Source organism: Pocillopora verrucosa, chromosome 11 (assembly GCF_036669915.1).
Source record: "Pocillopora verrucosa isolate sample1 chromosome 11, ASM3666991v2, whole genome shotgun sequence".
NCBI lineage: Eukaryota > Metazoa > Cnidaria > Anthozoa > Scleractinia > Pocilloporidae > Pocillopora > Pocillopora verrucosa.
In genome coordinates this window covers 12,737,178-12,759,895 of record NC_089322.1, presented here as the reverse complement: position 1 = coordinate 12,759,895, position 22,718 = coordinate 12,737,178, and the positions used below count along the sequence as shown (strand labels likewise).

At 38.5% G+C, this 22,718-nt stretch overlaps 2 protein-coding genes across 3 annotated transcripts in view; both read right to left on the bottom strand.

Annotated features, from left to right (window-relative positions):
* Positions 1 to 27: 27 nt before the first annotated feature.
* LOC136284266 (general transcription factor 3C polypeptide 1-like) lies at positions 28 to 13,344 on the bottom strand. Of its 2 annotated transcripts, none has more exons than XM_066174205.1 (16): positions 13,319 to 13,344; positions 12,164 to 12,260; positions 11,499 to 11,597; positions 10,776 to 10,847; positions 9,633 to 9,689; positions 9,078 to 9,154; positions 8,278 to 8,512; positions 7,418 to 7,537; positions 6,198 to 7,013; positions 4,697 to 4,786; positions 4,167 to 4,244; positions 3,444 to 3,772; positions 3,096 to 3,225; positions 2,041 to 2,103; positions 1,404 to 1,488; positions 28 to 419 (listed from the first exon to the last, which is right to left on the bottom strand). In XM_066174205.1, exons 2-16 carry the CDS (start codon positions 12,176 to 12,178, stop codon positions 334 to 336), a joined length of 2,352 nt encoding a protein of 783 aa, XP_066030302.1. In that variant the 5' UTR covers positions 12,179 to 12,260; positions 13,319 to 13,344; the 3' UTR covers positions 28 to 333. The 2 variants fall into 2 exon arrangements, 1 of the variants encoding a protein (XP_066030302.1); XR_010719103.1 differs by having other exon boundaries at positions 367 to 419; positions 2,026 to 2,103.
* LOC131794418 (general transcription factor 3C polypeptide 1) overlaps positions 13,041 to 22,718 on the bottom strand; it is a 19,201-nt gene continuing 9,523 nt past the window's right edge. Inside the window, 21 exon segments of the mRNA XM_066174004.1 lie at positions 13,041 to 13,158; positions 14,029 to 14,120; positions 14,123 to 14,161; positions 14,445 to 14,546; positions 14,661 to 14,720; positions 14,722 to 14,744; positions 15,859 to 15,889; positions 15,891 to 16,041; positions 16,723 to 16,813; positions 16,816 to 16,837; positions 18,073 to 18,167; positions 18,762 to 18,923; positions 19,663 to 19,752; positions 20,280 to 20,361; positions 20,363 to 20,447; positions 20,606 to 20,625; positions 21,465 to 21,692; positions 22,328 to 22,374; positions 22,377 to 22,404; positions 22,407 to 22,436; positions 22,635 to 22,718. The exon segment at positions 22,635 to 22,718 is cut by the window's right edge and continues 1 nt beyond it. Coding sequence (XP_066030101.1) covers positions 13,041 to 13,158; positions 14,029 to 14,120; positions 14,123 to 14,161; positions 14,445 to 14,546; positions 14,661 to 14,720; positions 14,722 to 14,744; positions 15,859 to 15,889; positions 15,891 to 16,041; positions 16,723 to 16,813; positions 16,816 to 16,837; positions 18,073 to 18,167; positions 18,762 to 18,923; positions 19,663 to 19,752; positions 20,280 to 20,361; positions 20,363 to 20,447; positions 20,606 to 20,625; positions 21,465 to 21,692; positions 22,328 to 22,374; positions 22,377 to 22,404; positions 22,407 to 22,436; positions 22,635 to 22,718 — 1,680 coding nt within the window.

The following is a 22,718-nucleotide window of genomic DNA, read 5'->3' as shown; positions in this document are numbered from 1 at the left end:
CAAATTCAATTGAAGCTTTGGTTTCCATTCAGAAAAGTAACTATTGTTTATTTCTGTTCTAATATAGAGCCACAGTTGACATAAAATAAATATCACAGTTTCCCTCATAAAGGTAAAAATTTTGTTTGTAACTAAATGTGGCTAACTGGAGGCAGAGCGTAAGTGACAGGAAAAAATGTCTTCCTCCCGTTCGCGTCAACAGTGGTCCAGACGTCCACAATAAATGACAAATTTCCTCTTTTTAAACTTGTAGAAGAGTGTGATGGTAACCAAAAGTATTAAGAGCACGTTTACCGCATTGTGAGATATGAAATCAGTTTTGACGTCGAAGTGTCACGTGTATCCTGTCAGCTTGCTTGTGGCTAACTTCAGAATGCAATCGACTGTTGGAGTGTAAAAAGTCACCAGTTCACTTGACTCTACAACGCAACCATAATAAGACAGTTATGAAGGGTCAATAACATTCATCAGTCTTAAGTTCGTTCCCTCGTTCGCACGTTCATGCATCCATTTATTAAGCAGGTCTGGCCTTAAATAATATGCTTTCATTAAAGATCCTGCAGTTCGTACTCATTGAATTTGCAATTGCAACCAAAAAAAACAAAACGAAAAAACCACGGACACCAAATGCACCTTGAACGCCAATGTTAATTCAAGTCCATCGCCAACCAGTTTCTATTGACACCTAGCCAGCCTCCACCCACACGAAGTCAACCACAGCCCGAACTGTAGCAGGGAAAACTGCTTTTCCCACAAATTGATGTGCGGCAAAACGTTTGATCACGCAAATCTAAGATTTAGTTGAGACAATCAATCTAATGTCTCGTCCTTTCTGTACCCCTCCAATTCACTTTAACCCTTTAACTCCCAGATCAAATTTGTCATTCTCCTTACTGTCAACCACACAATTCTTATAATGTTAGTTCAGAGAATTTAGTATTGGATCAGCTAATTATCCCCAAATTGATATTTGTCTTTATTCTCATCACTTGTCTGGTTAATATTATATTGATATTGTAGGGAGAAATTCTGTCTTGGTCACTCATGGGAGTTAAAGGGTTAAGATAAATTTTGGCTGAAGAGATTCTCTTTTTCAACAACCTCGATTTTCTTTATGGTCAGGAAAAAAAAAACAAAAAAACAGAAGATATCAGCTGTAAAAATTTTCATAAGATAGAAAAGGGGAGAAGGTTTCCAGAAGTTACCGAAGAACAGAAGAAAACAAGTAAGCCCTCAATTAAAGCGTTGGGGCTCTTGCTCATCTGAAGATTATTAAAGATTTGCATTAAAATAAGTGAAACATATTACACGGAGTGGCTGGTATGTACCAACTATTGCATCATATTCCAAAGTAAAAAAAATACCACAATATAAAAAAGTGTGATGACATAAAATAAACTTACCATTAGCTTTGCTTGTAGAGAAAAGAGAAACTTTGGGTGGTAGCTTTCTACTGTGTTTTACCACACATTCATCCAACACAAGACTCTGAAAAATGAGTGTAGGTAATAACATGATTTCGGGTGCAATTTGGTGTTAATAAGTACGAGTAAATTTTTCAAAGACAACAACAAAATGGGCGAGTGCAATTTGCAGTCTTTATTCCCAAGCTATTGCTTGTTAATAATGTACATGAAAAAACATCACAGAAAGTCAAAACAGGCGAAATTTTGAAAGTGTGCACGCGCTACTTGTAATTTGCACCCGTGTTAAAATTTTTGTACTCGTGTTACATGAGAATGCTCTCTTTTCAGCCAATCAGAAGCGCGCGATTTTTTCGTGTACATTATTACGTTTCTAACGGAAGAGGTTCGCTAAAATCATAAAGTAGGAAACTTGATGAAGAGGCTGCTGACATACCTCAAGTATGTCAGCAGCTTCGCTCTGACGAAGGGCTAACGCTCGAAACGTCAGCCTTTTAACTCTTTACGGTGGCCAATTTACGTTTTCAACTCATTTGTTAACACCAAATTATCTGTTATACTCTCCTACCGACGCAGCACCACAGTTTCTTTAGAAACTTACCCCCTTTATTCATACCTCAAGTATATCTTGCAATGCGACTGGCCGTAAGGCTTCAAAGAAATGCTTAGCAATCTGGCTCTGAAGACAAAACAAAAACAAAAGAACTTATGTCCATAATGTTCGTTTTGTAAATTGTATTCTATATACAGGCTAAAAAGTTAAAAAAAATTAAAATGTTTAAACCAAACGTTTTCTGTTGTTTGCCATCATCAGGATTAAAAAAAAAAAAAAAGAAACCCTGATGATGGCAAACAGCCAGAAACGTTTGGTTTAAACATTTTAATTTTTTAACCTTTTAGCCTTGTATATAGAATAAAAAAGAACTTATCATAAACCGCTTTTCAATTTGAATGGACAGATTTGCAACTACCTCGACAACGAGATCACCTCGCCGACTTTGTTGTGACTACGATTACTCCAATGGAAATTGAAAAGAAAATGAAGAGTCGATTTGAACCAAGAAATTATAGTGCTTGTAAACTAAACACAGGAATAATGGGAAAAATGACGAGACCAAACATTGTAATAATCAACTTGAAATGCTGGTCTATCTTGGGAAGCCTGAGTATTTTTTACCAACATCAACACGTGTTATCAACACGTCAGAGCAATTTTCAATTAAGTGTCGAAAGTTACTCAGGATTGGTTTGGTTTCACTTGTCTTCGCACTGTTATTGGTCCAGAAGATTCGCGCCATCCCCTCAACCAATCAGATGCAAAACTAAAAACAATCGCGACTTGGTCAGGCGCATTTTCCCGCGCTTCAAGCAGTTTGCTTGTTTTCATTTTTGAGTTCTCACTGGCTAGTGGTAAAAGGAAGCTTTTGTCCTATTTATCAGCTGGGATACTTCTGGTTTTTGGTTTTTCGACACGCACTTGATATATATATTCCCTTAGCTCCGGTTAGAGCATAGGCCATTAACCACTTCCGTCCTCCATCGGGTTCTGTCCTGGGACGCACTTGATAACTGGCCTAAAACTCGTAAGATTTGTTACTTGTTATCACTTCTAATTCCCAACTCAAGATATTTAATTGCTACATCTCATGCTCATTGTTCCGAGGTCCTTACCTGTGATATCCCTGGATTCCCAAGAATTAACATAAGAACCATCTCTCGAAACATGCGCAATAGCCGTTGACTTGTGTCACCATCAATTGTGATCCATGGGCGGCACACCACGGAATATTGATCATAATTACTGGTAAAAGATGGTAAAAAATCTATAAGAGTTTCACTCAAAATAACCCTTATGCATTTTACTTCATTGACAGAACGTTTACCCTTAGCCTAACGTTTACTCTGCAAGTAACAAAAAAAGATAAGGGCTTGGACAGGTTTGGGCCCTTCTAACACTTGTGCACACAATAACGAAAAACTGCAAGACAAATCATCTGTATTTTAACAAAGAAAACTTACTTGATTCTGTATTTCTTTCCTTTTTCCGGTTTTTTCCCTTCTTCTGCTGTCTCGTTTGTCCCTCCTTTGCAAAGCCCAGTATTTTCAAGGTGATCAGCGTCATCAATTGAAGCAGTGCCATCATTAGTTTCTGGGTGACCGGCAGGATTTGATTTTTCAGTTTCAGAATTATTCTGGTTAGTTTTCGTTTCTTCACGTGCATCTTGGTCTTCCTCGGTAGGTTCTTGTTGCTTTAACGAGACACAGGCCTCTGACAAAGAGTTCCCAGCAGTTGTAACGTCTTCAGTATGTTTGGGTACCTCTCTTTGCAATTGCTCAGAAACCTTGGGCTTAAAGCAAAAGGTGCAAAAAGCTGCTTAAATACTGAGCAATTTTGAATGGAGTGTGGAAAGTAATTCTGGATTGCTTTGGATTTCCTCTTCCTGCTCTAAAAATCGGTCCAGAGAAGTCGCGCCACTTTTTTAACCAATCACAGTCAAAACTAAAACCGACCGCGACTTGATCAGAGCGTTTTCCTGTGCTTCAGATACATTGCTTGTCTATATTTTGAATTCTCATTGGCTCGTTGTGATATCTTCCTTTGCTCTAATTGGCTGATGTGATTACTCTACTTCTGGTTTTACGAAATGCGTTCTCAAGGCAAACAGTTAAATAAGGAAAACATTGTCAGCATAGCAACATTTTAAAGGAACGATTCTGAGCTAAAAAGACGCGAAAAAATACCTTGAGGACAGTCACACACCAGGGTTTTACAAAGCTTGCAGTGACAAGACATTCCTCAAACAAACCAACTCTGTAAAGCTAAAATTAAAAAAAAAAATCATACTTCACGAGATGATAACGACATGGGTGATAGCGACGCCTTTAAATATTTCTGAAATGAAAGTTTAGGGGAATAACCACTGAAGTGAGACGAAGCTGTACCTGTGCTTCTTTCACTGTGTTGTTTTTATTTTTTGCTTGTGTTTAATTTTGTCTGTTTGTTTATAACAAAAAAAACCAATTTATTTGTACGTACTGCGATTCAAGCCTGCCCTCGGTTTAAACATATTCAAACTCATTGAATTTTACTTTCTCTTGTACTAGAATCTTAGATAATCATCATGATTTGAGATAATAATCTGGCTCAAACATAAACAAATAAAGCGGAGAAAGAACACTTTCTATGTAGTCTCCCTAGTTTGACCATAGAACACATTTATGTGACGTTTTTTTAAGTGAATTTATATTACTACTGCCCTTAATATACTTACCAGTTTTGCTTTGCACATGTACGTCACATGTTTTGCAAGAGAATACTGTGATGAAGTTAGTTCATGTTTGTGTTTCTCCTGGATTTTCGTCTAGAGGAAAAGAATTTTAGAAAATCAGGTATAGAGAAAACACAATTTTAGACTGTTATTAATTGACCAGCTCTGAGATGCGAGATTTATGTGCAATATTTCGGCATTCATAGATACGATTGCTTTCAGGTTTAGAACTATTTTACTTGAGCGTCGAAAGAAATGTGATATTGCATTGGTTTCGCATTACTTGCCAATAGGGGTGGATTGCGTCTTGCTACCACTAGAGTAACCCAAAGAGTTAACAGTTAAAGAAAGATTGAAAATTCTGAGGTCGTTCATCAACAAAAGAAAGATGTGATTCTTTACGTCACAAGGTAGGACATAGAAAAAAAAAATCTGATTCCCCAAAAGGAATCGAGTCCCAGGCCTTTGGAATCCGCGCTCTACTGCTCTGCCAATAAACTACAGGAAACTCTATGGAAGCTAAGTCCTAGAGCAGGCTCGCACAACAGCCATGTTGAAACTTTGTGCGTGTTAGTAGAATTAATTTTCATCCCTTTACTGTGACAAAAAGAATAACATCTTCCTTTAAGGTGGCTCCATAGGATTTTTTGACCGCGGAGATCTGGGTGCGAACATGGCACGAGCTTTTAAAATGTCAACATGCAAAACAGACCTAGCAAATACCAAATAGTGAGGAAACTGCCTTTGTAACTCCTATTTCTTTCGGCTTTTAAATGATCGGCAGGGCAAATTTCACAAATTGTGAAAATTTTGAGAGATTTCACGAAGTAAACGGAAGTAAATCAAAGGCAAAGCCAAATTATCGCTGGCGAGCGCCTCCCTTCGTGGAGCCTAAACTTAATAACGAAAATCATATTGATAATATTTACTACAGAAAATGATAGTCCGAACCTTGCTCGTGGCCTTTTGATGGCTTTTGGTGACCTTGAAAAGCGAAAACATAAAATTTTCGCGCGCGCGCCAACATTAAGCAAAAACCCTATGGAGTTTTCTAAAACAAACTTCCTTTACAAAGTGAATCATTCTCAAATACTATTGCACTCAACGTTAGAAATATTATAATTTTAGAATGTTTGCAATACCCACTTCCTTTCTTGCAGTTTTAACTAAAGACGAAAGAAAAAAATTACGCCACCCACTAAGGTCATAGTAACCAAGTCTGTAATGCACTGGAAATACTCACGGACAACAGCAACCATTACAAATTTTCATTGAAATTATTTCCACTTTCGAATAGGATCTGAGAGCTTTTAACCTTAATTTTGTCATTTGCCATTTGCCATTATTTGAACATTTGAAAATCGGAGGGTTCAAGCGTTTCGTAAACGTGTAGGACCGTTACAGCAAAATAAAAAGTGGCAAGCTCTTCTTGTGACCGATTGAGGAGGACTTTGTATTAATTGATTAACTAGAGAACAATGATACTGTAAATGGTAAAACAGACCTGTAACTCTTTCACAGTCACACCAAACTCTCCTTTCTCTTCAACAACCCCGTAAATGATTCTTGCCATTAGTAAATCAATTTCAGTGAAGCCCAGTTCTTCCTTACTGAGCTTAACATAATCGTCTATTGAAAATTCCACGGAAACAATCACGGGATAAGTTCTATAGCCTGAAATCCCTTCGTCAGAAGAGGTCGCGGAGGTACTGGGTCTATTTTCAGCAGCGCTATCAACTGCTACGTGTGCCGAAGAGTCTTCTTTCAATTTCAACACATTTTTGCATGGATTCAAAGTCATGAAGTCGTGAGTGTTAACAGCCCTAGCTGAGAGCTGATTCATGGATGCATATGGGTCCTTCCCACCCCGAGCCAACATCAGTGCAGTTCTTGATGAGCGGGATGTGCCGCTGAAGGACAGAGATGCCACCGGTACAGTGGATACTTTACTACTCTGTCTTTCGGTACATTGCCCCTCACATTCCTCAGTGTAACTTGTCAAATAGTTGCTTGAGTCCGTCACAGCTGTCAGATCATATGGAGTTGTGAAACTTGTTGCAGTTGATGATGATGATATCCTCAAGGTAAAAAATTCTCGTTTTTTTGGCCGTTTTCCTTTTGAACTTTTCTCTGAGGATTTTGCTTTGGAAGAGGACGCTGACTGCTTTACAGCTGGGGCTGACTCGACCGTATCACTGCTCTTACTTGGCATGGCACCCTGGGCTGTTGACGGCTGATTCTTCTCTGTTATTCCAGCACTGCCAGGAGTTCTTGTCTTCGCTGAAGTTCTTGTCTTACCTTTCTCTGATGAGGCGTCGTCCTTTAAGAGACAGAACAAAAATAAATTCCTCCCTAAACTGCAACCAACTTTTTTCACCGAGTTGGGAGTGGCCAATGTGTAGTTAGTGCAAAACTGACCAATCCCTTGGTCTGGAAGCTGTGGAATTTAAAAGATCTTTCCAAGGCCTTATTAACCCTTTACCCCTTAACATCAGTATACATATTCTCCATTGTATTCCCTATACATTTCCGAAGGTGCTGAAAAAGAGAATTTGTTTAATAATCAAGAGCTGCTTTCGTTGGTGATCATTTCCTGTATTCTCATGACTTTACTGTTTGATTCAAGGGTGATATTGTAAAGAGAAATTAGATGCTAGTCACTCTTGAGGGTTCGAGATTTAAAGCGTTAAAAGACATTTCAGCCATACGTAAAAAAACATGTACCTTAGACACTGGTTCACCACTTCCACCAGTGGCTTGACTTGACTGTAGCTCGACGTTCTCTGATAGCCCTGACGAGTCACAGTTCAACACCTCTTCAGGAATGCTCACATCAACAGATAACTGTAAACATGAGCAGAGAAAGAAAACTTCAAAACAAGCAGAAAAAAATATACCAATTAAAGTGTACTCAGAGCGGTTAAAAGCAGAGAAGCTGTAGAAGGCCTATCTTAACACATAGGAGGCTCTCTCTCAGTGGTTTCATTAAACAAACGGGTGGTTGAAATGGCAGGCAGGTAGTTTTCAAGGCCTGGAGTGCCTGGGCTCCCCTATAAAATTTTAAAGCTCTAGATTATTGTAGTTACTCTTTACAACATTTTAGGGTGCATTTCCTCTCCACGTTCCATTGTTTTTCTTCAAAGTCAACCAATGTAAGTGAACTTACAGAGATTTACATTTATGTTCGTAGTACAATGACATTTGTGTAAAGGCTACAAACAGGTTGCTAGCGCGTAACAAACGGGTACAGATCTACCCGCTTCCCGGCTGCTAATTAAACCCCTAAGGGAGTCCCTACACTACATAAGTATCACCTAACAACTCTAACATGGAGAATGCGACCGGAGTCTCGAATGACACAGACTCCAATCTTCTCAGAGATTCAGATTTATATCACTTATATTAAGACGACCGTCATATCTGAATGACGGTCTCAAGATTAGGGAATATTTCTTGGGGAATATCACATGAATACTTGTCAGTTTTAGCTTGATTACATTCGGATATGAGACAGATTTACACCAATCACGTGCGATCTAAACACTTAATAGTTAAATATTTTTCTAAAAATAATCCATTCAAACCTTGTCGGTGGTGAGTAGAGACAGGATGCAAGCGACATGTCCACCGAGTGCGCGTGATTGCTTGAATTCTATTAAACCAGGGGTAAGAGAAACTGCTTTTTGCTCCAGCCTGTCGTCACTGTCTTCTTCTTTATTTAATTTGTGCTGTTCTCCTTTCACAAGCTGTTTCCAAAAGTGAGCGCAGTCTCTGTAGAATGTCACAAGTTTAAAGCCATGCATGAATAATCGATGATACCTGTAGAGGAAGATCAAAAAATCTTTTTAATGATATTCTTTAACAATACCTTTACTTTCCTTCGTTTCCTTTACAAATTTTCAGTTCAACAAAGTGTCCTTTCTATATGGTCATATTTTGCCGTGCCAAGGTCTCTTGCAGGGGCTGGAAAGCGTAGATTTAACTATTGTGGGAAAGTTCTTTCACAGAAGAAATATTAGTCCTATGATTTTGCTTGTGTGAGGTTTGCGCTATCACGGAAAAAAACCACACACCCTTAAATGAGAAGTGCAGTTGTGCTGGAATCCCATTTGGGCGCAGCCAATTTTATATTCTTCACATGACATGCTAAATGATTAAATTTTGCTCATTGTTGACAAATGTACATAGTTACGTATACGTCATGAACTCGAGCCAAATATTTTCCCGTCCAGCCCTCTCACTCAGTAATTAACTACATATTATTGAACGTTGTACATCTTATTACTATAGTCACCACTCTTTAATATCTGGTATCATAATCTGTACTTCCATGCCGTCAAACAAATTCTTTAAAGTCGGATTAAAATAACAGTAGTTTACTCACACAGAACTAAGCTGAAACGTCATTGAAGCAAATGGTAACGCGCGAGTGAACTGAAAACCAGGGTTTTCAATCGATTTCTGTGAAAAAGGCACGTAAAATGTTAATAAAACAAAAGTATAACACTATGCAAAACGGATTAGCAATAAGTATTTTAGAGACGCAAAAGGTGACAGGATAGAAGATTCAGTTGCTTTTGCGCGGTCTTTTTCTGCTAATCAACTGAAAAAATATTCTTTTTTTTTTTTCGTTTTCAACTTGGTCATAAACACAATAAATCTGAGAGACAACTGCAAAGCAAAAAGATCACTTAATTTACAGCAGTTACTTGCGTCTCAAATAGGTCTTTGTTGAAGTGGACCGACTAACATTCAGAATTCCACGATGTCAACTTATACAACAATATTGGTAGAACTAGAGTCCATCTGGTTGATACATCAACGAGAACGGCGGCTGTCATATGTACGAAAGGGTAGAAGCCTAACGTGTTATGATGAGAAAAGTCAATTACCGACTAATTGACTAAAGTGCTAACTGATTGGTTGATTGATCAGTCACCTTTCTATTGACCAGATTCTTTTTCTGCATCTCTTTAAACACATCTTCAAGCTCTTCCTAGAATCAGTGACGATAAGTTTGTTAGTCAATTCTTTGATGGTGATCCGTCTAAGTATTACAAGGTTCCTGTGAACTACCAAATTAAAATAATAAAAACAATAGCTTCTGTCTTGTGAGACAATCTTCCAAGTGCAAGAAATCGTGCTCTTGACCAGTGATTTCATGTCCACAGAATAAGCAGGCCTTGAATCTTCTCTAAAACTACAGTCGACTCTCGCTCTGCCATATGGGACACCTCATTTATAAGTTACCGCCTAAAAGAATCTACGCTGTTAGTTACAAGCGTAAAATCTTTCAGTATATATGTAATACCGACTGGCAACTAACAGCGTAATTTCATTCAGTCGGTAGTGTATACACACTGTAAGATTTTACGCCAGTAACTAACGGCGCAATTTCTTCTAGTCGGTAACGTATAATATAAGATTTAACGCCGTTAACACAATTTAATTATATAATAATTTATTATAATTAATATACCGACTCAGATAGTGGCGTAAAATCGCACAGCCTATAGACTGTGTTAGTCACATATTACGCCGTTACATATATTCCCACCCCTGGCGAAACGCATGAAGAAATGACTGAAATAAACTCGTTATTACAGATTCTCGCTATTATGAAAATGCGAACACTTTCATGCCTGCCCCCCCCCCCCCCCCCCACTTCATTACTTTTCCAAAATCCTGACTCACATAATATAAAGCGACATTAAAATAAATGAAAATAAAGAAACCGTTCTACAATTGGGTGCGAACGTCAGAATTTCCTGCTTGTGGCCGGATCTTTCTCCGAGTCATGAGACCACGTTAGAAATTTACGTTTGCGTAGTTACATATTATTTTACACGTTTAGATGCAAAACAATTTATTTTTCTCTCGTACCCCGCTATTGCAAACTCTCGCTTTAACGGACACTAAATCTCCCCACGAGGGTATCCACAATAACGGACGTCGACTGTACTGGGGCGGTTGATATTTGGGTAGTTGGGAGGGAGGGGGGAGCTGCGCTCCAAGGGAAATCAGCCTTGTGAGCTTTGAAATTATACTAGACACCCAGTTCCTTCTATTTGATTTAAGTTACCCTTGAATATGAGTTAAACATCTGAAAAACTCTGTATGCATCGTATGATTCTTGAGGCGTTGTGAAGGCGATCTACAAAGGAACGCACGCAGATGATCAGTTCAGCATAATAAGTATGTGGTAAATTTCAGGCTTTACTAACTGTCTTTTCAGAAGACCAGACTGTTCTTGAGTGAATACACAAGATCAGAAAAAAGTACTATCAAATATCAACATTTATCAAAGATAGGAAATTATCAGAAACGATATTTACTAGTCTAAATGACTTTCATAAGGCATTACTTTCAGTGTGTTCAACTGTATAGGAAAGTATTCACAATGTTCATAATGATATGAAAAGTTGAATTACGCAATAACAGTTAGGTGAGAATTTCTCCCACCGCTTACGTAACAGGTTAACATAAATACCTTGAAAACTCGTCCACTCCATTTACACTCAATTTTCCCATAGGCTGGAGGGGAGTGGCTCTACCTCCTACCCTCATCGTTTAGCTCGTGACCTTGAACATGCGGGATCATTCCCACATCTTAATTCAACTGAGTATGAATGGGAGTGTTGTAAAGTAGAATAATATCCGCCGCTGGTATCTTAACCGGAGCAAACCACTCTTTCATCCCTTCTCGTGTTTGAAAAATCTTAGTTTATGCGCTATGACCACGTGACTCTTGTCGCCTTCATTTAAATATATAATGTTGAACCTACTTTAAAGTTTATAAACTAACCTGAATCTGATCTCTAATGGCCGCCTTGTTTATATCACTGACACACCTGATACTGGGTCCGAGCGACAAAACACTGTCATCGGGAGAAAATGTCTGAAACTGAAACAATGCCGGCGGAGTAAGAGCAGGGTTCAGTCAGTGAACAGCGCCACCATGCAGCAATGACTGAACAGCTTCTTTAGTTGGTGATCATTTTTTTTATTCTCGACACCTTCATGTTTGATTCAGGGTGATATTGTAGGGAGAAATCGGATGCTAGTCACTCTTTGGGATCAAAGGGTTAATACAGATTAACTACATATGGTGTTACAAAGGGAGGTTGTCCTCAGGATCTCTTCAATCTATTCATTTGAATAAATGGAGGAGTAATATACTTCTTTATCTTCATTATCACTCATTTCTCGTGGCATTTAGTGTATCTTAGCTCCCGCTCCATGATGTATCTTCTCACGTAATGCTCAATATAAACTATGCTATCGCAGTTTAAACTCAATGAATTTAAATACGTTAAGTTATATGCACCGAGTCAAAATGTTTCAGTGATCATCTGGGCATATATCACCATTGGATTAATACTGACGTGCATTTGTCCCCACTGGATTAATACTGACGTGCATTTGTCCCCACTGGATTAATACTGACGTGCAGTTGTCCCCATTACTGACCTGCTTAGAGGCCATGACCTGTACTCTGTACTTGTCATAAAGTTCTTTGACAGAAGAAACCAGCGTTACGTTTCCATCACAAACTAAACTGGCAGAGCTTTAACAAGGAAGCAGAAAAGCAAAACTAAGAACCAATGACACGGATTTTACCTTAATCATCTGCCTGTTGACTTGTTAAGAGCGTCCAAGAGACAAGAACAGTTGCTCTTTCTAAGGCTAACCATATGAATACTAATACAGTCGCATTTGCTGTAAATTTGAAACCTTTCATAGTATAATGAGGGTAGAAAAGCATGGTTCCCAACAATATAATTACGGTCTTTCAGATGAGTAACAACTCTCAATCAATGCTCAGGTTTTAACTAATCTCTTCCGCAACTCAAAATGGTCATTGTAAAGCAACTTGAAACATAAAGGTTTGGTTATCTGGATCAATATCAGTATCTGGGCAACTGCCCACGTACCCCTCCCCTAACTCAACAACAGTCAATTGACAACAAGTTAAGGTTAATGTTGGGTTAGGGGAGGGGTAGGTGGGCAGTTGCCCAGATACTGATATTGATCCGGTTATCTTGTATGTCTTACATGCGGTGATACAACAGTTACATGGATATCATAACACCAGGAAAACAAAAGTCTCAGTAACATGGTGGACCTATGTACTGACAGCAGACTGTTTGTAAGGTATACTGTAAAAGATCCTAAAATATTATTTGGCTTTTTGTAAATAGTTCAGCGAGGAGAATTACAATAATTCTTCTAAGCTGAAGTATTTACGTTAAGAAATTTTGAGTCAGTTTTTTGAAGGAGACTAAATCACGAAAAAAGGTTGTTAATAAACCAAACAGGAATAAGGATAACTAAGTATGGAAACGATTCAAACTGAAAGCAACTGGCGAACTTTATGAAACTTGAGCTTAGTTTTCTTGAGATGAAAATCCGTGTCGTATCTCTTTGCGAAAAACGACCAAAGGTTAGAATTCCTACTCATTCCACTGTCATAAGATGAAAAAATAAACAACTCATTGTTTTTATGGTGGAATAGTCGGATTCCCAATAGTGCACAAAAAGCAAACGGCTGGTTGCATGTTTGGCTAACATCAAGTGGTTGGAACCACGATTAGGAATGGCGCGTATTTCGGGTTTCTCTATAACCTGAACTTGTGCCTTAATCATCTTATACACACTTCTTGAAACATTTTCTCAAAATCAGCATTTGAATCTGTCAGTCCTTTTGAAAGACTGCAGTTAAGGGGAAGATAATTGATTGATAAGTACCGGTAAATATAGCTTGTAATTAAAGCCTATGCACTCATAGAAATCAGTCAAAGTAACTATCACTTCAATCTAAAAGTCTCTTGCATTCACCTGCCCTACTGAAGTTGTATCATCAACCTCACACTCCTAACAACCGGACGTTCCTACCTCGTCCGCAATTGTACTCTTTCTAACCTTTTCAAACATACCTCTAAACAATCTCATAATAACATTGAAATCATACGATATCAAACTTAATTACTCCAAATGACGAATTAAACTGAGATATTTCTAATCTCTCTTTGCTTTAGCGAGATCCAGTGCACTTGCTACGTTATCCTTTGCAGTATGTTAGAACACCAATTTTAAATAGCAGCCCGAATGTCTCCCTTAAGTTTATCAAACAGCTCACAGCCTATTGACCACGAGCTCTGTACGTCCATTGACCCCACCCCCACCCCCCCTGGTTTGTGTTTGTATCTACCTCTGACTAACAACATGTGTCGGGGATTCACTGAAGTTGCAGTCTTGTAGAACTTCTCCCTTTGCCTGTGCGCTACTAAAACCCTGCCCTCTCCCTACGTTAAGATAACCCGTAGGATACTAACCGCATCATTGGCACACTCCGGGGCCCCCCCCTTTTTAAAAAACAGATCTTTACAGTCATCTGTGACGGAGGACTTTTCATCAGTTTTAAAATTCCTGCCGCTGAATATGGGGGCCGTCTTTGTCAAAGCTTGACTGTAAACCAAGAAAGAGGATGTTCAATTATGCCCTTGGCACAGTTTCTAATATACTTTTACTTACGGCCTCCCAAAGTTTTAATCCGCAAAAACTTAAGACACAAAACACAGTTCATTTACCACACGCAAGGAGGGTAACACTTTTCAACTGACATTCAATTTTTCTTTTTCCAATTTGCCTTTGAAATTCGTGACCCTAATCAACCAAATCCCTGCCGTTTGCCAATGAGACATGTCCACCAACCAAAGAACCATTTTATACATGACAGAGGTATCCTAACCGCACATTCTCTATGTGCCAAGATGTTCCTCATACAACAAAAGGATTGTAACCGTGATGTTTCACTCTTCATCATTCCAAGCGCAACTCGGTACAGTAGTAGCTACACACAACAAACAAATAGATCAATGCAACATTTGAAACCTGAGTGTTTGTTCTTTAAAACCACACATAGTTTCTAAAAGGAGAAAAAGCGCTGAAAGAACATTAACTGTACCCAGCTGGCCTCCTCATGGGAAAATGAGATTCTTTCGTTTACTTTCTTGGCCAAAATGTTTCCTGTCTTCGTCATCGATCGCATCTATGATGGCAGAGTATTATAAAAACTGGTCACAAACATTTTGTAATTTGAGTAGACACTTTATTGCTATATTAACTGGTGATGCAGACACCGCTGATGCATAACACGCGATGTAGGCATCGTACTCTGCCCATGCTAACTATAAATTTCCAAGCAAATTTCTTGGTGGTAATTCAATTGAGTGGCGAGCAATTTGGTTTGAAACCACAAAAATATGATTTCAGACCATTTTGCATGATACAAAGTTTAGTTGCATAACAGTCGTTTTAAAATCGCTCAATTTAATTGCCTTATAAGACTTTTTGCCAGTCTTGATATTTCGTTTAGTCGGTTGGCGAAAAAAGAAAGAAAACGAATGCGAAAAATTAATTTTACGTCTTTGTTTTGTTTTTGTTTTTGGTTGTTCCAGTTGCGATTTAGAGAGAGTCTGCGTACATCGTCAATAAAACCACACCTGTGAAACCACAGACTGCAAGTACCACCTCAATAAATGCATGTGAAAAATAAAGAGAAAAGAAACCACGAGTGGCAATTAACGTTGTGATCAGCAGTTGTCAGTCAACATACTTAGATGGCCAGCAGTTTTTTCACAGGAATTTTTCTTCTTTTCTTTTCGTCTTCTCCTCGAGCATTTCCCGCTTGTTTCTTTTCAGCGTTGGTTAACAGTTTTTCATTTGTTTCTTTGCACTGGCAAGTTCTTTCTCACCCTCTTGTACATCTGTGGCGAGAAGCACAAAACCGCATGGTGACTAACTGATTCATCAAACCTTTAACCCCCAAGAACGACTGACATCTAATTTCTCCTTACAATGTCAGCCCTAAATCAAACCACAAAGGTCACCAGAATAAAAGCAATGATCACCCACTAAAGAATCTCTTGAAATTGTTAAACAAATTCTCCTTGGCAGCACCATAGGCCATGTACAGATAACAGTTATCGAGAATATGCCTACTGATGTTATTGTGTAAAGGGTCAGTTGGGAATCGCCCTACTGCCAATGCTATAAATGAAAGCTATATGTTTAGCTTTAGAGGACAAATTCAACAAACTGAACGATCAATTTCAAGGATTTCCTGAGCAGAAGATCTTCAAATATAAAGTTTTATATTTTACCATCTGTTTTCCTTTTACGCTTCTTTTTCTGGTTGCTTAATCTTTTCTTTGTGTGCTTGCTGTTTCATTTCAGGTGTTCCGATGCTCCAGAAGGTTTTTCCTCCTTGGTTACCAGCCACTATCATGGTGTTCTGAACACTCTCATCACTTGCTGCACTTGCTGATGCTTTTTTGGTATTTTTCCTGTAAATAAGTACGGTGGAAGTAACAATGGTGAATGTTCACACACTCTAAATACCTATTATCATACCTCTCAATTAGTACAAGCACTATGATTGTTTATTTAAGGAATTTGTGAAGAATATTTAATTTTTCTATCGTCCCTAGCTTTCAAGATCCTCCCCCCCCACAATCGATATCCTAAAATACGTTATTTTTTACATTTTTTTCACCAACATCTTTTTTCTCTAAACAGTTTCCCCAACTTTTTGTGTGAATGGGGTTTAAGATAATAAGGTTTTACCATCTTAGTTGATAAGGTTACTGCTTTCTCTGCAATCACGCGATAGACTTCACCCGGAAGGAGAGACTCTGCTCGTAAGACCTATATTTAAACGACGGTATTTCACCGTACTGCTCAGCTAAATTCCAAAGTTTTTTGAATTGAAATCTTCTTCTCTATTTGAAAGCAGCGAAATGGTTAAAAATCTTAGCTAAATCCGCTCGATGTAAGGCCGAGTCAAGCAAAAAAGTTAACCTTAACGTTCAGTTCTTGTGAAACTGTCAAAATGGCTTTTATTTAACGCTAAAGAAGATCCAATTTTTTTAAGAAACCCACCGGGATAGGAACTTTACACGTCCCAGTACTCGGCAAAAACTGCGCCCCAGATCGTGTTCAACAACCGATTCTAAATGTGTAATTACTTATTACAAGAGAGGTATAAATGACTTTCTACCCGTGTTGACGCCTGTCCCATTACTCGTGTCCAGTTCCTCTTCAAATGACTGAAAAACACCTTTCCAGTCCAGCTACCCCCAACTGAACACCGTGGGAAGATCCACTTTGTTCTTCATCTACTTCTTACTTGAGCGAAGTGGAAAATCCTTTGTTCTTCATAGAAGACATACTTTGGTCAGGAGCTTCCTTCATTCGACCTTTTACTAACACCTGATATTAAGACAATGAACTGATTAAATGTTGTAACTATCGACCATTACTGTTTATATGACCAGGCAAAATACGCACGCAGTTTGATTGGTTCTTACTTATGATCTATTGGAGAATCGACCCATAGATGACTTCAGCCATAACAAATGTTTGCTTTGTAATAAAAAAAATATTTGCTCTGTTGTCGTACACAGTAGTAGAATCACATAAGATAATCGACCCGTGGTGCGAACATGATTGACAAACTCGTACTGAACGTCGGGTCCCCCTGTTTTTTGTTCTTACCACATTTTGAGATCATCTTTGATCTGCGGATGAACAGGTGCACGGTCACAGAATCTATTTGTTAAGTATTGCACATATAAAATTGGTATCCCAGGGATTTTTGAGAGTATGGAGACTTTACACTTCATTTGGAGAGTTATATAGAAAATCATCCTTTCCATTCCTTATCCTTGCCTGGCCGATACTCAGCATGTAGATAAATAAAATAAATAGTATTTAGCGATGGACGGCCACTACGTAGCTCCTTCTTATCCACTGTTTTCCAGGTGGAATTGGAATCAAATTTTGGGATGTGAACGAAGAATGGCATTAGGGGTGAAATACTTATCCTTTTAATTGTCCACTTGCTACTCTAAGTACGTTTTTTTGTGGAGGATATCAAATAGGTACTGTGACTATTTTACGGGTCTAACTGACACAGAGTTTGTTAAGGGGTTGAAATAAAATTCTAAGTTTACTTTTTGACTAATTAATTCGGGGTGCCACGGCCAATAAACTTGAAGTGTTAACCTGGGCATCCCGAAATCCAAAAAACACAATTAGTCCCGGAGGACTGGGACTAATAGCTACTAAAAGAATTTGAATTACAGACCGGAATTAACCAACATTGAAGGAAAAAAAAGTGGACATGAATTTTTGTTTGAAGATAATACGTTGAATATGACAAATTTAATTTACAGTAAGTCAAGGAATTAACGGTAAACTCCTTTGAAGTAGAACAACTTACCTAAGGTGTGGTTTGAGACAAACACATTTCACGTCATTCCATAAAATTTTGACAGCAACATTGTTCGCGACACATGTGACGACGTGATACAAACGGTGTGCTCAAACCCTGCGGGAGGAAGCGCAGTCCTGTAGTTCTTTAGAGATGTTGTGGTATCCAAGAGTCTTGTGTCCCTTGTGCAAAAACATTCTTATCTGGATTGGGAAAACAAGTTAAAAAAGAATCCAATTCAATGCGAATAAAAAAGCTACTTCCAGGAAATGTCTTTACATAAAGTACTGTGCAAAAGTATACCAAAGATTATCGTCGATCTCGCTATAATCACCTCGCGCGAGGTAATTATAGCAGGGTCGCAAAGTTTCAAAATGTCTGCCACACGCTTTGTCACGGTGTAAAACGCAAGAAAGTCGATAAACTGCAACAGAAGAATATTCAATTGCGAAGACAACAAAAGATTCTACTGATTTTGATGAAACACTCTTCAAAAGTAATGTGTATAGTTTTTTTGCTGATTGAATCAAATAAACCCTAGTAAAACAGCTTGCGTATAGTGCTCGACACAATTTAAACAAAATATCCACAATGCTTTCTTTTAGTTTAAAGAATCTACAACATAATTCTAAAAGAACCTAAGTCAATTATATTAAAACAATTACTCGCCTGAGGCTCAATACATTTTGTTGAATAACCCGCCCCTCGACTTTGTCTCGAGGATTATTCAACCATATTCACTTCGCTTAGCAAAGCTGGAAATCTTCCACATCATTCATATTTCAACCTTACCACCTTTCAATGTTGATGGTAAACCACCCACGCAACTACACTTGTTTCTAGCAATGACACTTACATGGGTAAAACTGTTAGGGAATGGTTTAGCTTGAGTGACTAAACCCATTTTACACAGGCACAAGAGAAGCTCAAGTGGTGCTGGGTGGTATCGCCTAAAATTCAAATCAATCATGAGTGTGCTATAATTACTCCTACCACATTTCTACAATGTAATGACAAATGGAACACCTCTTTCGTTGCGACAACATACACTCCTCTCTGTTTTTTGATAGAATCAGCTAATTACAACATACACTCCTCTCTGTTTTTTGAGAGAACCAGCTAGTTACTGCCATGAATCAATAAATGCCTGAGATTTTTTTGCTTGGGTTTCTGATAGCTGCACTTAATTCAATCGTTAGTGATACAAAGACAATTTAGGTTTGGTCCTGACAGAGATATCGCCGGGAATTCCCCCAAGATCAAAAACCACAAAATTGTGAATATGAAGGTTATATACAAGCCTGAGTTAAGCACCACAAGCTGTAATACAACATCGTATGCGACATGCTTTAATTGATCTGTGTTTAGTAAATAAACCCCTTGTAATTGATTTGATTAATTTGTAACAGTACGTTGTTTTCTCCAATTCCTGTTTGTAAAACATACAGGTGATTACAAAGCGGACTCCTGCTTCGCGGGTCGTCCCGATTTTGTAAATCTCGTATGATTACATATCGAACTGGACTCCAACCAGTCCTGTAACCATCATTCTAAAATAAATCTACAACATTTATGGTAGGTTACAAGTAGGCCGGTTTAATATTGACCCGATACACACTACTTCTAGAACAAATATGGCTCAGCAACGGTATATTCGATGTGCAAAGCAAAAGTAAAGCTGGATTCTTACCGAGTTTCCTTAAGTTTGATCGCTTAATTGCTGAGGAAGCATCACAGAAAAGTGTGTACGTTTTCACTGGATCAAAAGCATATTCATCAAAACCTTCCACCTAAGCCCAAGAAGAGACGTCAATCTTTTAAATTACGGAACAGTTTCTCATGATGAACGCTCATTAGACCTCAATGTAAGAGTGAACTGGGAAAATCCCGAACTGCAATGGATTTGCCATAAATTAATAGTAAGCCATCTTCATTCATTACTTACGCCGCTTAATTGTCCTGGCGTGGTTAAGTTTATGTAAAAAGATTGTGGCCGCGGCAATGATCAGCTAGGTGCGAAAGTGCTAGCTACGAAGAACTTCGCTGAAACTTTCCGGTTTGGATATCTCTTTTGAAATGCCCTAAATCTAAGCAAGCAGATCATTGAAATTCGGAGATATTGCACGGGGAAACCATAGCATGCCATTCCGTAACTAGTTTCCATCGAGCAGGGCTACGTGATCTACGGCCGCCGGAATTCTGCGGGCGTATTTATCAATTAGAATAACAAAAAGAAGTGACTGATTAATTCGTTAAAAAAAAAAAACGCCCTAACAATAACAAATTAAATATGAGCAAAGAACATGATACCTTCCTCTGTTATATCAACTGTTTTGCAAAGTATGTTTAAAGGCATCACTGGCATCACATCAGCCAAACGAAACCAGCCTTGAAAGTGGCTCTCCTGCCTCAGCACACACTTTATTCATTGGTTTTAAAGTGTTTAAAATCCACGCATAATCCTCATGTTCTGGTTTGCTGCTGGATCGTCACGTCTCAAATACGCTTCTTCTTGAGTGTCACTCTGGCTCCAGGCTCATCCCACATCACTTTGTGTCTGATGAAACTTCACCAGAAAACCGCTGCCATAATAATTCATGAATCAACTGTAGTCTTGGAAATCTAGGCAAAATTGCCATACTTTTGAGTTTGAATGCTGAAAGAAAAAATAATCAAGGCCTAGTATGATACAAGTAATAATTGCCAGTTAGGCCACAAGCGCCTTTGATTTACATGGCTAAGCTATTTTCAAAGGGGTACATTTCTAAAGAAACTGTGGTGCTGCGTCGGCGCTTGTAATACAATATAATTTGGTTTATCAACACACTGAGTTGATCATGTCTAGGCCACCATAAACAGTCCTCTAAAGCTGATGTTTAGAGCATTAGCCCTTCATAGAAAAAAAGGACTACTGCACTTCCCATAAATTGCTGCCACGCGCTCTACAGCATTGTGCGTGAGCTATGTCATCCAACCTTTGGGTTTAGATTGTCCTTCCACCAAAACGATAATTTTTACAACTTGATCATTCTATATAACTATGGATAGTGACTGTAGATATACAGTCAGTTTTTGAGGCACAGCTTTTCATTTTAGTTTAGGGAGCCGTGTGGTTTCATAAAAATAACGTTATTGTAACTTTAAAAAAGTGCTTGACTTTCAACAATGAAAGTCCCAAATTTCTAAATAAGGCAGCTGTCACTTGAATTTCAAAGTCAAAAGCTAAGTAATCACGAGAGCCAATCGGAACAAATTATGATATCACCATCAGCCAATGAGGACTCCACGTACAAACGCCAAACTGTATAATGGAAAAGCATGCGGGAAAACGTCATGTGTACACATCGTTGAGTGAATTCTGTTTTGAATGTGATTGACATCTAATTGGTTGAAAATGTGGCGCGAGTCGTCCGGGCCAATCACGCGAGCGAAGGTTACCAAACCGAAGCAATCGTGAATTACTTTCAACGTTAAATTGAACACGGTTCCACTTACAGCAGCCCCCATGAAATAAATTTCAGCCTGTACCGTGAATTGAGGTTTTGCTGGTGTACTGTCTTCCTTTGAGTCCCTCTTTTCGTGAAGCTGTTGTGCTTTCTTCTCTTCCAGTGCATCTTTTTCTTTCTTTTCGATTTTCTTCCTCTGCTTTTCTTCTTCAACAGATGCTGCTTTTTTTTTTTTTTTTCAAGTTTTTTTCTTTCTTTTTCTTCTGCGATCTGCTGGCTTTTTCCTCTCTCTATTGATATCTAACAGAAATACAGTTATGACTGTTATTCACTAAAACGTTTATATGTTAGTCTCTTCTGTATTATACAGCATCAAATGGTAACTTCACACCCACCCTCCTTAAGAGAAAAATGGCCTTTTTCAAGTAGCTTCCTATACATGTACTTCTATTCATAATAAGGCTACATATTCAGACATGGCCCCGCAAGGCTTAATCATTCAAACTACTGCGCCTTGAGTTTATGAACAAGTGGCTTTAGCCCTCATAGTAACAGCTCTGCCGTTTTACAAAGTTTTTTTTAACTTTGCTTGTTTGTACGCGTCAATTGGTGTCGTTTAAGAACCCAGTAAGCAAAAAAGGCAAGTGAGCATGAATTGTTGCATGCAGCAAGGTTTTTAAAGTAAATGTCAACATAAAGGTGTTGCAGTACTGGAAGTCGAATTACAGTATTTAAATGGTTTACATGCAAAATGAACAAATTTCAGATAGAGAGTATGACATCATTACTCTGGTTTACATACTGATAGTTGATTCATGGAACAAGAATAAAATATATTACGCACACCACTGTTTACTTCTTGCATTTCTAGCAATTATGGCCGAGCTAATGCCTGATCAGGTGCACTCGTACCTCTGCATCTTTAAACATCTGATCTCTAATTCTAACACGACACTGGCCAACATAACTGCTACTTCAGAGTCATTACTCTGCTGAGGGATGACTGTACGAACAGGTCCACCTGTGAAACATAAATATATAATCTGGGTATGCAACTGATAGAGAAATACCTAACTACCCCATAAATAACACCGTCATGTACTAGAATACAAAGTAACTATCATAGCTCTTCAAATTACCCTCCCCCTCATGTTTCTTTAAAATTCAGCTTTAGGAGGGGTTTTATTGGACGAGGGGGGCACTTCCAAGAAACTATTACCCTGTAACTGCCCTCCACTGTAGTTGAAACTTTAAAAGTTTTAGATATGAATGTGGCAATTGAGACTGTTTTCATTGGTCCACT

What these genes read in the sequence shown, in the direction of transcription:
- LOC136284266 (XM_066174205.1), bottom strand. An exon ending in ACGTTTCAGCTTAGTTCTGT is followed by an intron (nt 8,513 to 9,077) that starts GTGAGTAAACTA and finishes CTTCCTCTACAG; the next exon opens with GTATCATCGATTATTCATGC. An exon ending in CATTGCAAGATATACTTGAG is followed by an intron (nt 1,489 to 2,040) that starts GTATGAATAAAG and finishes CTCATTTTTCAG; the next exon opens with AGTCTTGTGTTGGATGAATG.